This window comes from Arachis hypogaea, chromosome 5 (genome assembly GCF_003086295.3).
Source record: "Arachis hypogaea cultivar Tifrunner chromosome 5, arahy.Tifrunner.gnm2.J5K5, whole genome shotgun sequence".
Classification (NCBI taxonomy): domain Eukaryota; kingdom Viridiplantae; phylum Streptophyta; class Magnoliopsida; order Fabales; family Fabaceae; genus Arachis; species Arachis hypogaea.
In genome coordinates this window covers 30,658,267-30,670,717 of record NC_092040.1, presented here as the reverse complement: position 1 = coordinate 30,670,717, position 12,451 = coordinate 30,658,267, and the positions used below count along the sequence as shown (strand labels likewise).

Sequence of the window (12,451 nt, the reverse complement as noted above, 5' to 3'; positions counted from 1 at the left end):
ATTAGACTAGGGTGAAATTTGTCATTGTAAACTAAAGATGAAGGTAAAAAATTGAATAATTTATATTTATTTTTATATTTTTCGGATGTTCTTTTTTGGTACATTTGGATGTTCTTTAGGGATGATATTATGTGTTTCTATTTAAACAATCTGTGATTTGGTTCACAACTAAAAAATTGATTAATACAGACGGATTTATAGACGGATTTAGCCTTTATTACAGACGAATTTTTGGTTACCGACGAAATTACCGACGGATTTTGTCCCTCTGTAAAAGTCCCGTCGGAAATTATTTACCGATGGATTTTTTTTTCCATCGAAAAATTACTGACAGATTTTCCGTCTGTAATTACAGACAAATTTTCAGACAGATTTTTCTTCTGTAATTACAGACAAATTTTCTGACAGATTTTGTCTATAATTTGAACTTTGAAAAATCATCTCACACTCTGATTAGAGACAGAAAATCCGTCTGTAAATCTGTCAATAAGGTAAAATATTTTTTTTTAAATTTTCCCATTGCAAAATAAACCTGTTTTCATACAAAATAAATATAAAAAAACTCAACTCAACTCATATAAATTATGTATTTTTTTTTCTGAGATATATGAAAAATAGATTATCTATATAATATTTCTTTGCATATAACTCTACTTATTCAATAATATACAGTTATACATCCATTTGGAGTGAAAATTACATCCAATGTCTCAGAAACATTAGTAGAGTAGCATCCTTAGAATTTTCTAAAATTTCTTGAACAATGCAAGCTAAGTTAGAGACCACTCATATGGTAAGTGTAGAACTTTATGGCAGCTATGTACACTCTATTGATTCTACAATGTAGATTCTATTGAAGCTGCAATGGCCGCAACGGCAGCAGCTATGCCTGCCACGGATACTGCAGCATGCAACTGAGCATTATGAGTCCTAATTTCCTACTTTTTTCTCTCCTTTTGATCCTTCAGCCATCTTCCCATTGTCCTTCCTCTCAATAAACTCCTATAAAGCTAGTATGCAAAGGTTTACAAGAAGAATAACAAAGAAAAAGAGTAATGAATGATTGAACTTTTATTTTTAGTATATAATCATGAGGTTGAGTGTAATGTACCCCATTTCTGAACAAGTTTTGACTGGAAAGGAATTCTGGATTGATTGCTTGATGGGGGTAAAAATAAGTCCTGCACATAGTGATTGACTGTTCCAAATGACACGTGAAGTCAAAAGAATCAATTACCGTATATCTTGATCTTTTGTCAAAAATATATTTGAGCACTGCAATAGATGTGGAGAAAAAGATCAACACAGTTTCTCAATGATTTATATGATTTGTATGACATCACGGTGCAGATTTGAAATTAGCTACCTATATGCAGTGATCAGAACTCAAGAATTTCTGTGTCCCCGTGAGAGCAATCCGTGAGAGCAATATAATGCAACAACAACAACTGCTCCTAATAAAAAACTAAATTTGTGATGAGACAAATTTGTAAAAGCAAAGATGAGTGAACTCTATGTAACATATCTTAGCAACAAATTTTTTACCGATTGTAAATGTTTGATTTAGCATCATCCGTTCGCGTTAATTATTTCCTGAAGATAATACATATGTTACAAAATACAAACAAAACAGTGATTGAACTTTGACAGATAAGAAATCAAATGGAAGACTGAAGAATTAGAATGTTATAAGTTAATTACTATAGTGATGAATAACTGGATCAGCATGAAAAACTTTTCCAACTCCATGACCAACAAACTGTCTCACGATCCCATAACCGAATTTATCTACATGATCACTAAAATAGAATAGATATCAGCATTAAGCACTGGACAATCAAGAACCCTCAAAGCATATTAACAGAAGTAGATAACTGCTTCGAAGTAAGAAGATGCGAGGGTAGGGAAGAGAAAATGAATGGAGTTAAATTATACAATTTCTTAGACCAAGAACAACTGCTATGAGAATTGTATAATTGCTCAACAAAGACTCTTCAAATAGAAGCCTTAAAATATAATCAATATAAATTGCCTTCATTTTGGTTTTATTCCTCAACAAGCTAGAAAATTTGTTCAATCCTCCTCAAACGGAGGTGAGAAAAAATTCAACGTATAAGGAGAGACCAGTACAAGAAAAATATGTACAACACATGACAGAGTAAATAAGAGAAGTTTCTTACTGAATTATTTTGCCTATCTTTTTGTATTCCACACCCGGACTGCATATTGATATTGCTTTATCTAAGCATTCTTTAGTTACCTGTATCAATATCAAACAACCCGCATAAGCATGAAACAAATGGAGAGAAGACAAACCACCACTCCACAAAGTCGAAGCCACAACAGAGAATTCTAGAACATTATCATCTTGAAGCCTTCTGAAATTAATAGAAGCAAAACAAAAATAAAAGTTACTATAGCTGAGCAAAATATGATTAGTGTTATCAGAACAGGCCCAAAGTACAAATAAGACCTGGACAAAAATTTTATCTAGGGGACATACTAGGAGTGATTGATCGGCAAAAAAAGCATAAGCAACTCACCCTGACTAAGGTGCCAGCATATTGAAGAACCTGTGCAGCAAGCCTTCCAGAAGCTCTCATGCATTATATCCCCTTCTCATCATGCACTTCAGGGCCAGTCACAAGTCCTGCTGGAGTTTTAGACTTTACATGTGGAGGCCTAGGAATATCCTTCGGAACTTCTCGATAAGGAGAAACATTTCCCGGCCTCAGACGTTTGCGTTTGCCTGGCAATTCATCTACATTTCTGCGAAGCCATCATCCATGAGCTTAAGAAATAGGTATGAATCAAGAGTTTCAATATTAAGAGTAGTGTAAAAAGGGAACATTGAGTAGTGTACCTTCTATTGAATAAGAGATTGGTGACTTTCTAAACTATACGATCCTAATTTTTTTTAAACTATACTCCAAAGAACAATGAAACAGGGAATTGTACCAAAAAATAAATAAATATATAAATAAAATACACACCTTTGGATTGTGCTAAGTTCCCTGCTTCCCAGTACAATTGAGTCCAATTTCAGATCTTCAATAGTCTAGAAGTTTCTCTCTTGCGTCACCCCAATAACTTTTTGCAACAATGTTCACCTAAATCAAAACATAACTTCACTCATAAAGGTATCTCTAGAACAATCTATGCCAAAGAATTAAAACAGAAAAAACAGAGAGAACTGCAAATCAAGAACCTCAATATCAGTTTGAACTGCATACTTGTTCATAATCTCTTGCTCTCTAAACTCTGTCAAAGGAATCAGAACTGCAAATATAACCAAACGAAATTAGATTAGATCAATAACACAGGATTAGCACACTTGTAGGAGTATAGCACAATCCTATTGTAGCAACATGAGAGGAAATTGAAATAAATACTATGTTGCTTGAAATGGAGACAAATTCAGATATAGAACTTGTCATTCACCTGGATTCTTGGAGAAATTCAGTTCAATAGTTTCACAAGATAAGATGTGAGCAGAAACCAGCTAAATTTTTTGCTGGGGCTGTAGGAACCTGAGGTAGCGATCAATCAAGAATAAGTAAAAGCTTGTAAGAAACACACAGAAAGAAGAAAATCCTACATGTAGTACATAAAAGACTACAAAAACCATGTATAGTTGATGAGTGTAGAAAAAAAGTTCATAAAATTTTTGCCTTATCAAAGGTAAGTTAGTGGCCCACATGGCTAATCCTGATAGCAAAGCTACTTCTCCAGCCACATTTGAGATGCCAACTTTATTCCACATGAGCATCTACAATGAAAGCTCTTGCAATGTTAGCCTATATAGTTTATGATTGAAAAAGGACTTTGCATTAAACAAGGACTTTGCATTGAACAAGTTGCTTATTGAATTTACCTCTTATATTTGATTAGTGTTGTCCCAAAAGATAATGTAGCAAAGTCCATGGGCTGTGAAGAGGACCATTGCAGTGGTGCTGGCTAGATGTGGTACTTGATACTTCCCTTTAATGTTAGGTCAATGAAGAGCCACTATATATGTTCCAACTTAGAAGAAGAGAAATGTAACAAACAATATTTGATGAAGAATGGGAAGTTCTTTTCTTACACTTGGCCTCATTAGTCAGCAGTAGGGCCACTTGTAGAAACCAGTCATGTAAGTAGGAATATAAGGACCAAATCAAATATAAAAGAAATATGAAAATAAGAGCGAGTTTTGTTAGAGAAATGATTTCAAGGAACCATTCACAAGCAACAGCTTTTTCCATGATACCAATCCGAAAAATCCACCTTTCCGAGAGTAAAAAATCAGTCATACATTATGTGCATGTTTATATATGTTGCAAATAACTAACAAGGTATGAAATAACGTACCTTTGAGTATTGTAATGAGAACATTTACTTTCCAAATAAAAGTATTGTAATTTGAATGAATGAGGGATAAAAAAAAGGGGATAATTTAATTTTATGTATATGTTTGGACCACTACTTTTGTTATATAAATCATGTAAGAGCTAAATATAATGTAATGTCATATGCATGCTTTATTGTATGCTCGTGCAATATCAATTATGGGAACAAAAATTGTCCTCAATCAGCTGCTAGTTTAGATAAGATCAATAATGTACTATATAATATAACAAGTGCTTTTCATATATAGCATCTAATTTTGGTTATTAATGTTTATGCAAAAAGCCTAAAAGCCCTTTCGTCCTTCACCCCTCTCTCACTCTTCTATCCTTAGTTGTTATATTTGCTCCCTCAGTCAAAGTGCTAATAATAATAATAATAATAATAATAATAATAATAATAATAATAATAATGCTTACAAAAAAATAAAATTCACATTCAATTCACAATTTTACCTATTCAACACATTCAAGAACCAACCTAAAACAAAACCATTGACAAGCACTAGCAGAAGTAGAGATGTTGCATCTTTATTTTTAATTCATAAGATTATTAGCTCTCATCTCACAAACTCTGCATCAGAACAGAGTTTCTACACCTTATACCTTGCTTCTGTTCTAGATACCTCAGGACTCATGCTGTCTTTAGGATCTCACTCTAACACATGTTAAGTCACATTTACAAGTATAATAATAGTCACAAAATTAATCTCATTGAGGGGGGATGTATATGTGTGATTCGATTGCATATATGAACATAAGTTTATTACAGGAAACACTTAAATAAAATACACATACTCCAATGTTTTCCAAATTGCAATTCTTCTTTTTCTATTAGATCTGCTATTATGCTCCCCTATGCTTCCGCAACCTCATTAACACACCCTTTTTTCCTTTCATTATTATTCAACCCACCAACCACCCCTAATTTCAAACAAACACTTCTTTCTCTTCTTCCCAGCCTTCACTTTCACTATATATATATAAAATAATATATAAAATAACATATGTGATAAACAGATTGCCATCTCCAAATACAAAGAACCTCACACCTTATGAGCCTTTACATCATCACAGCCCTAATTATCGCTTTCTTAGAATTTTTGGATGTTTTTCATCTAATAAATAATATATAAATGAAAAAGGTAAGGCTGAGTAGTAGTACAGAGTGAAGAAAACTGAAAAAGAATAATTAAAAAATAATGTGAGCAAGAAAGGGTATACGTAGTACCAAAATACCATTGCCAAATGTGTCATTCCAAATCAATATCCCATTTCTGAGGCTTTTCATCAAACAGCTTACATGCATCATTTAAAATGCTTTAATTAAATAAAAAATTTATCACAACAACCAAATAAATCACAAAATCAAAATCAAAACCTAGCTTAATCCCAAATCAAAAATGAACTCAAGCAGTAATTAAACTAACTGGAAGAAAATATGGTAGAAAATTCAAATACTCACCATCGATGTTGGGTTTGAAGAGAAGAAAAAGTCACTGAAAAAGGATTAAAATTTATACTCATAAAAGTAGAGTTAGGTTTATCGAGAGTGATGAAAGTCCCAAAGGTGTTGATGATGGAAGAATGTGGTGGATGACTGTGGTTATGGAACAGCGGTGATGGAAGAATGCGGCACTGAGGAGAAAGATGTGGAATGTGAATGGAGTGTGAAACTCGTTTGGAGTGTGGACTGTGGAGCACAATGGGATAGAAATAGAGTTTTTTTTTGGTGACTAAATAGAAAAGAGAGAAAAAAAAAGACAAAACCAAATTAATTGGCTAGGGTCATATTTAAATCTATTAGATGTTGAAGCTCACTCCATGGTTGGCTCCAATTCGAGTGAATGTCCGCGACAGAAGCAGCTGCTTTAGCCATACAATCTGCAACACTATATTTGCAGTCCTCTGAATTAAAAGAATAGAGACTCTCCAATTCCAATTCATAACCTCCTGAATATGCTTTGCCAAATCCCATTCCAGAATATCCTTACTAAGCATTCTTTGGTTTACCAAGAAAAGAGCTTCTAAACAATCTGTTTCACAAATAACCTCACGAAATCCACTCTCCCAAGCAAGAAGTAAATCTCTCCAAATTGCATACAATTCAGCAAAAAGAACACTGCACACTTTGACTTTTCCAGTGCAACCTTTCAACCAACATCCATCAGGATTGCGAATAATACAACCAAAACCAGTATAGCCAGAAGGAGCAAACCAACTAGCATCACAATTCAATTTAACAGAATGAACTGGAGGTGGAACCCAATGCAAACAAAGTGAAGGAGGAGACAGAGATTGATGCATAGCAAAAATAGTGTGAAACTCCCTTACTGAACTACGAATCAAACTCACCACTTTACTAGCACTCCATGAATCATCTATATTAAATAAGTCATGATTCCTGCTTCTCCAAATCCACCAGATGGTCGAAAAGAAAAGAAAAGCATCTCCACTCCTTGCACCTCTGTAGAGCCAATCATGTAAATTCGAGTTATCTGAATACAGGCCTAAAAGGGTCCAGACCTCCTTGGCACTAGGGCACTCCCGAAGACAATGAAGAATGGATTCAAAACTATTCTGACACCGATGACAGGTGCTAGATAAAGCTAAACCACGACCCAAACGAAACTCTGCCGTAGGAATAGCATTATGAAAACTGAGCCAAATCAAGAACTTATACTTCTCAGGAATATGCAGACGCTATACCCACAACCAATTATCATGCTCATTCCAGTCAAACTTTCTTTTGGCTAGCGAACTGTACCCACTCCTAGCTGAGTAGAGTCTAGAAGATGCCATACCCCACGACCAACCCGAACTCTCTCCAGCATTCAAATCCGGATTATAAGCATTCAAACGCTGTTTGACATCTTCTGGAATGATAGAGAAAATATCATGAAAATTCCATTGATCATCTTTCCAAACATCTCTAATAGTTAAATCAGAGTCAGATATATAAAAGGGACATCTTGAGCAATTGGGCCCTCAATACTCCAATTGTCAAACCAAAAAGATTGATCAAGTGACCCAACGCACCAAGAGAAGGCATCCTTAAGAGCACCAAAAGCCTTTGAGATACTCTTCCAAACATGAGAAGCATTGCAAGGGATAGGGCCATCTAAAACTCCCTCATTCCTCAGATACTTCGCCCTCAATAGAGCAACCCAAGGCTTGTCCTGACAATGAAAAAGTTGCCACACCAATTTACCAAGTAAAGATATATTAACACACGCAGGGTCTCTAACACCCAGGCTGTAACACCCTACCATACAGAGACTTATGCTTAAGTCATAATTCAGAGATGGCAAGGTATTACGACCTCTAAAAATAAAAATTTAGTACGTATAGTAGTATGAATAATTGATTATAACTAGGAGCCTTTGTAGAAAAAGGGGTAAACAAAAATCGCAACTCGAAAGCGCAACACTCTGATTGACAACGTAACGAACAAAGATAACCAACGCGTGATTATATATATACAAAGGAGTGTCAAAAACAGGAATATCAAGACTCAAGATCCGGCTGCGAAGATAACCGATCCGAGCATAACAATATATACATATGATATAATAAGGAAAACCCCAAAGGAAACCTAAAGGGACACAAATACATAAAACCTATTCTCCAAAATCTCCCAGAGGAGGAGTCATCACAGTTTGTATTATTTAATGAAGATAAAACTATCTAAGCAAAACATATAAACCAAAACATAGCCCCGAGAACAAAGGATCTTCGCAAATCTAGAAGTCTCCAGCATGCATCAGCAGGACACCTCACGTCCTGCATCTGAAAACCACAAAATCCGCATGGGTGAGAACCAGAGGTCCCCAGCATGGTAACAGCTTCCACATATATAATACATAATAATGGAGGAAAGCCGAAGGCAATCCTAGAACTTCCTCCAAATAATATCAAAGCTTATAAACAAACTAAACCATAAAGGGCATCTGACTAAAGATACTTCAGTCTAACTAATACTTCCCTTTCCAATTCCTTCAGACCTCCCAACCACCAGCAGGAGTATAATATAGCAAACACAGTTATATCAAGCAAGAAATATACAATTAGGAACAAGTAAGGCATTTAGACAATTAGCAAGTAATATGCAGTCAAATAGGCAATCTCAAACAATTCATATAGTATGCATATGATGAATGCCTGTCCCTAGTGGCTGATGATATCATCTGTCGGTTATAGAGCCAACCCGACAAGTCCTGGTAGCTAACCATTGGACTGTCCCTCTGTCACGCATCCCCAACTCGAGTTATACTCATCATAAACTTGATCATAATCATGATCTATATCCATCACCTTCACTGGTGAATATTTACGGGGGCGAGCTCATCCGGGTCTTTCATAGTGCCCGGCCACACTTATGACATAGGGTCAACAGAGTATCAAGTCTCAACCTGGAGCACGTGGTGGCTAGCCACTGCTACTACCCAGGGAAACTCGTATCTCAGATAGTGGAAGCGCAAATTACAATTATCAATAATTCAGCATAAACATGCATGAATTCTCATCCATGGATCAACATCCATATCAGCCATCCGGCTCACGGTTAAATCCATAACCAGCCAATATTCATAGCATACACAGCTATCCCGGCTCACGGTTCAATCCAGAACCAGCCAATTCATAAACAATTACGGCCCTTCGGCCAATGGCATAACAAGCACTTCCACCACCATCCTCCACATCTCACATAATCATCAATGATCCTCATTGATTATTCATTTTCCCTTGCTTCACTCACAAGTTACCACATCCACCAGCTCCTTCTCTCATAGCTAGGCATATCATAATGATTTAAGATATAAGTGGTGAGATCGGAGGCTTAGAAGTATGAAATTTGGCTTTTAAAACTCAAAAATCAACTTTGGGATGAAAACAGGTCCGCGCGTACGCGCACTCCACGCGCACGCGTGGATGGCCTCAAAAACTCATCGACGCGCAAGCGTCATGCACGCTAACGCGTGGATTAAAAATTTGCCAATCGACGCGTACGCGTCAACCACGCGTACGCGTGGGTGTTCTCGTGCCCCAGGCACAACACTAGCACAGTTCTGGCATAACTCTCTGGAAAATGGCTGGGTATTGGGTGCAGCACCATCGGCGCGCCCGCGCACATCACGCGCACGCGTGGATGGCGCTTTCTGGAAGAACGACGCGTACGCGCCAAGTGCGCCCACGCGCAAGGGGTCATTCTGCTAAAAAATTTCTAAGTTAAAAGCTGCAGAATTCACCAATTTAAAACCCCAATCTTCCAACGGACATAACTTCCTCATTTTAAATCGTTTTTCACCCGTTCTTCGAACGGCACGGACATCCCGGATCCAATTTCATTTCTAAAAAGATTTGGTACAAAACAGAGATCCGTAGTCCAAGTTATGTCCCGCCAAAGTATGCCCAAAAACCATGTTTTTCATTAAAACCACAAAGTGCCATTTTCAAAACAAGCCATTTCTAATTCTTTTCAAAATCAATCAAAACATGCCATTTTCATCCCTTTCCTTTGAAATCAATCAAAATACATCAATTTCAACATCAAGCCTCCTCAACTCACACATTGACACTTTATCACAAATTACAAAATCACTATCTCATCATTTTAACCCACTTCACCCGAGTGGCTCAAACTAAAACATATTGACATATCATATACTCTTCCTCATGCCAATTCTCAACAACACCAATTCCAATAAATCATTATTGCACACAATCAATATCATACTCACCATTAACATGGTCCAACACACAATTCAACCATAACCAATCATCAAGCATATATCACAACATGCATATTTATCATACATCATACCACCAAGGCATCAATAATCATCATCACATATATGACCACATCATATATCTCAATCATTCAACAACATCAACCATTCAATGCCTATCTTAGGGCCTCTAGCCTAAGTATTTCCTACCACATTACATATTAGATACGGGAAACCGAAACCATACCTTAGCCGATTTTCCCAAGCTCCACTGGAGCACTTCCAAATCACTTATCTACAAGCTCTCAAGGCCTCAACACCTCCAAGAACAGATTTTTCACCACCAAACCCTTTCCAAGCTTTTCAAAATCACCAATCAAGCTCCAATATTCACATATACACAACCTAAGCCACAACCATCATACCCATATACAACATCTCAATACCCAAACATCATAGAACAACAAAATACACTAGGATTGAGAATCTTACCACACCCAAGGTCCAAGGAGACAAGATTAACCTTCTCCTTCAAGAGAGTTGGGTCCTATAACATCAAAGAACCCAAAATCTCAACATTTCACCCATGAAACTCGAAAATAAGGGCTGAGATTTCGAACAGCAACACGTGGCTTACCTCAAGATTGGTTGTATGGGTTTTGTAGAGCTCTCCGCGGCGAACGCGTGGCCACAAACGAAGCGGCAATCGGAGCTCTAGATCAAAAGTTATGGTGGTTTGAAGATCAAGTGAGAGATAGAAGGTGGAGAGAGTGTTCTTCCCCCTTTTCCTCTCTTTTTCAGCGTGTGTGTGTGGCTAATGAGGAGAGAGAGTGCTGAAAACTAGGGTTTTGGCTTAGTTATATTGGGCCAAGGGCCCACTTTGGGTCCGGTTGGCCCGGTTTGGCCCGTTCGGTCCAATCTTGGTCCGAATTCTATAAAATTGGTACCGAAATTCTCGTCTCAATCTCCTCTATCATATTTAGCCACAAAAATCACATTTTTGGGCTTTCTAGAATAAATTCTCATTTATGGGTTATGGTGGACGAAATTGTGATCAATGTTCTAACTATTTTGTATGAAATCATTATTATGGCACTGGTTGAATTCACAACTCCGTTCAACTAACCAGCAAGTGTACTGGGTCGTCCAAGTAATAAACCTTACGTGAGTAAGGGTCGATCCCACAGAGATTGTTGGTATGAAGCAAGCTATGGTCACCTTGTAAATCTCAGTTAGGCAGATTAAATTGGTTTATGGGTTTTTGAAAATAGAAATAAGAAAATAAATAATAAAAGGGATAGAATACTCATGCAGATTCATTGGTGGGAATTTCAGATAAGCGAATGGAGATACTGTATGGCTCAAGGACGCCTGCTCTCCCACTGCTTCAACTCAATCCTTCTTACTCCTTTCCATGGCAAGCTATATGTAGGGCATCACCGTTGTCAATGGCTACATCCCATCCTCTCAGTGAAAACGTTCCTATGCTCTGTCACAGCACGGCTAATCATCTGTCGGTTCTCAATCAGGTTGGAATAGAATCCCTTGATTCTTTTGCGCTTGTCATCACGCCCAGCCTTCAGGAGTTTGAAGCTCGTCACAGTCATTCAATCATAGAATCCTACTCGGAATACCACAGACAAGGTTTAGACCTTCCGGATCCTCATGAATGCCGCCATCTATCTAACTTATACCACGAAGATTCTGTTGGGGAATCTAAGAGATACACATTCAAGCTCTTGTTGCATGTAGAACGGAAGTGGTTGTCAATCACGTGCGTTCATGAGTGAGAATGATGATGAGGGTTACTTATCATCACATTCATCATGTTCTTGGGTACGAATGAATATCTTGGAATAAGAATAATAGGGATTTGAATAAAAGACAACAGAATTGCATTAATACTTGAGGTACAGCAGAGCTCCACACCCTTAATCTATGGTGTGCAGAAACTCCACCGTTGAAAATACATAAGTAAAAGGTTCAGGCATGGCCGAATGGCCAGCCCCCTAAAACGTGCTCAATGGCCTCCTAAGATGAAGAATAATACAAAGCTGAGACCAAAGATGAAACATGGTCAAAAGACATCTAATACAATAGTTAAATGTTCTATTTATAATGAACTAGCTCCTAGGGTTTACATGAGTAAGTAATTGATGCATAAATCCACTTCCGGGGCCCACTTGGTGTATGCTTGGGCTGATCTTGATCAATCCACGAGCTGAGGCTTCTCTTGGAGTTGAACTTCGAGTTATGACGTGTTTTGGGCGTTCAACTCCGGATCATGACGTTTTTCTGGCGTTTAACTCCAGACAGCAGCATGAACTTGGCGTTTAA

At 37.3% G+C, this 12,451-nt stretch overlaps 1 protein-coding gene across 6 annotated transcripts; it reads right to left on the bottom strand.

The window, feature by feature from the left end:
• Positions 1-619: 619 nt before the first annotated feature.
• LOC112801092 (methionine aminopeptidase 1D, chloroplastic/mitochondrial-like) lies at positions 620-6,097 on the bottom strand. Of its 6 annotated transcripts, XR_011881973.1 has the most exons (13): positions 5,851-6,097; positions 3,875-5,683; positions 3,672-3,769; positions 3,442-3,530; positions 3,209-3,279; positions 2,994-3,110; positions 2,544-2,769; positions 2,181-2,260; positions 1,702-1,799; positions 1,546-1,593; positions 1,367-1,448; positions 1,112-1,275; positions 620-1,010 (listed from the first exon to the last, which is right to left on the bottom strand). XR_011881973.1 is itself a non-coding variant. In XM_072237025.1 (10 exons), the coding sequence occupies exons 6-9, from the start codon at positions 2,601-2,603 to the stop codon at positions 1,583-1,585; spliced, it is 249 nt and encodes an 82-aa protein (XP_072093126.1). In that variant the 5' UTR covers positions 2,604-2,769; positions 2,994-3,110; positions 3,209-3,279; positions 3,442-3,530; positions 3,672-3,769; positions 3,875-6,097; the 3' UTR covers positions 1,057-1,275; positions 1,546-1,582. The 6 variants fall into 6 exon arrangements, 1 of the variants encoding a protein (XP_072093126.1); XR_011881975.1 differs by having other exon boundaries at positions 1,367-1,465; positions 3,875-6,097; XR_011881974.1 differs by having other exon boundaries at positions 1,367-1,454; positions 3,875-6,097.
• Between the last annotated feature and the right edge of the window lie 6,354 nt (positions 6,098-12,451).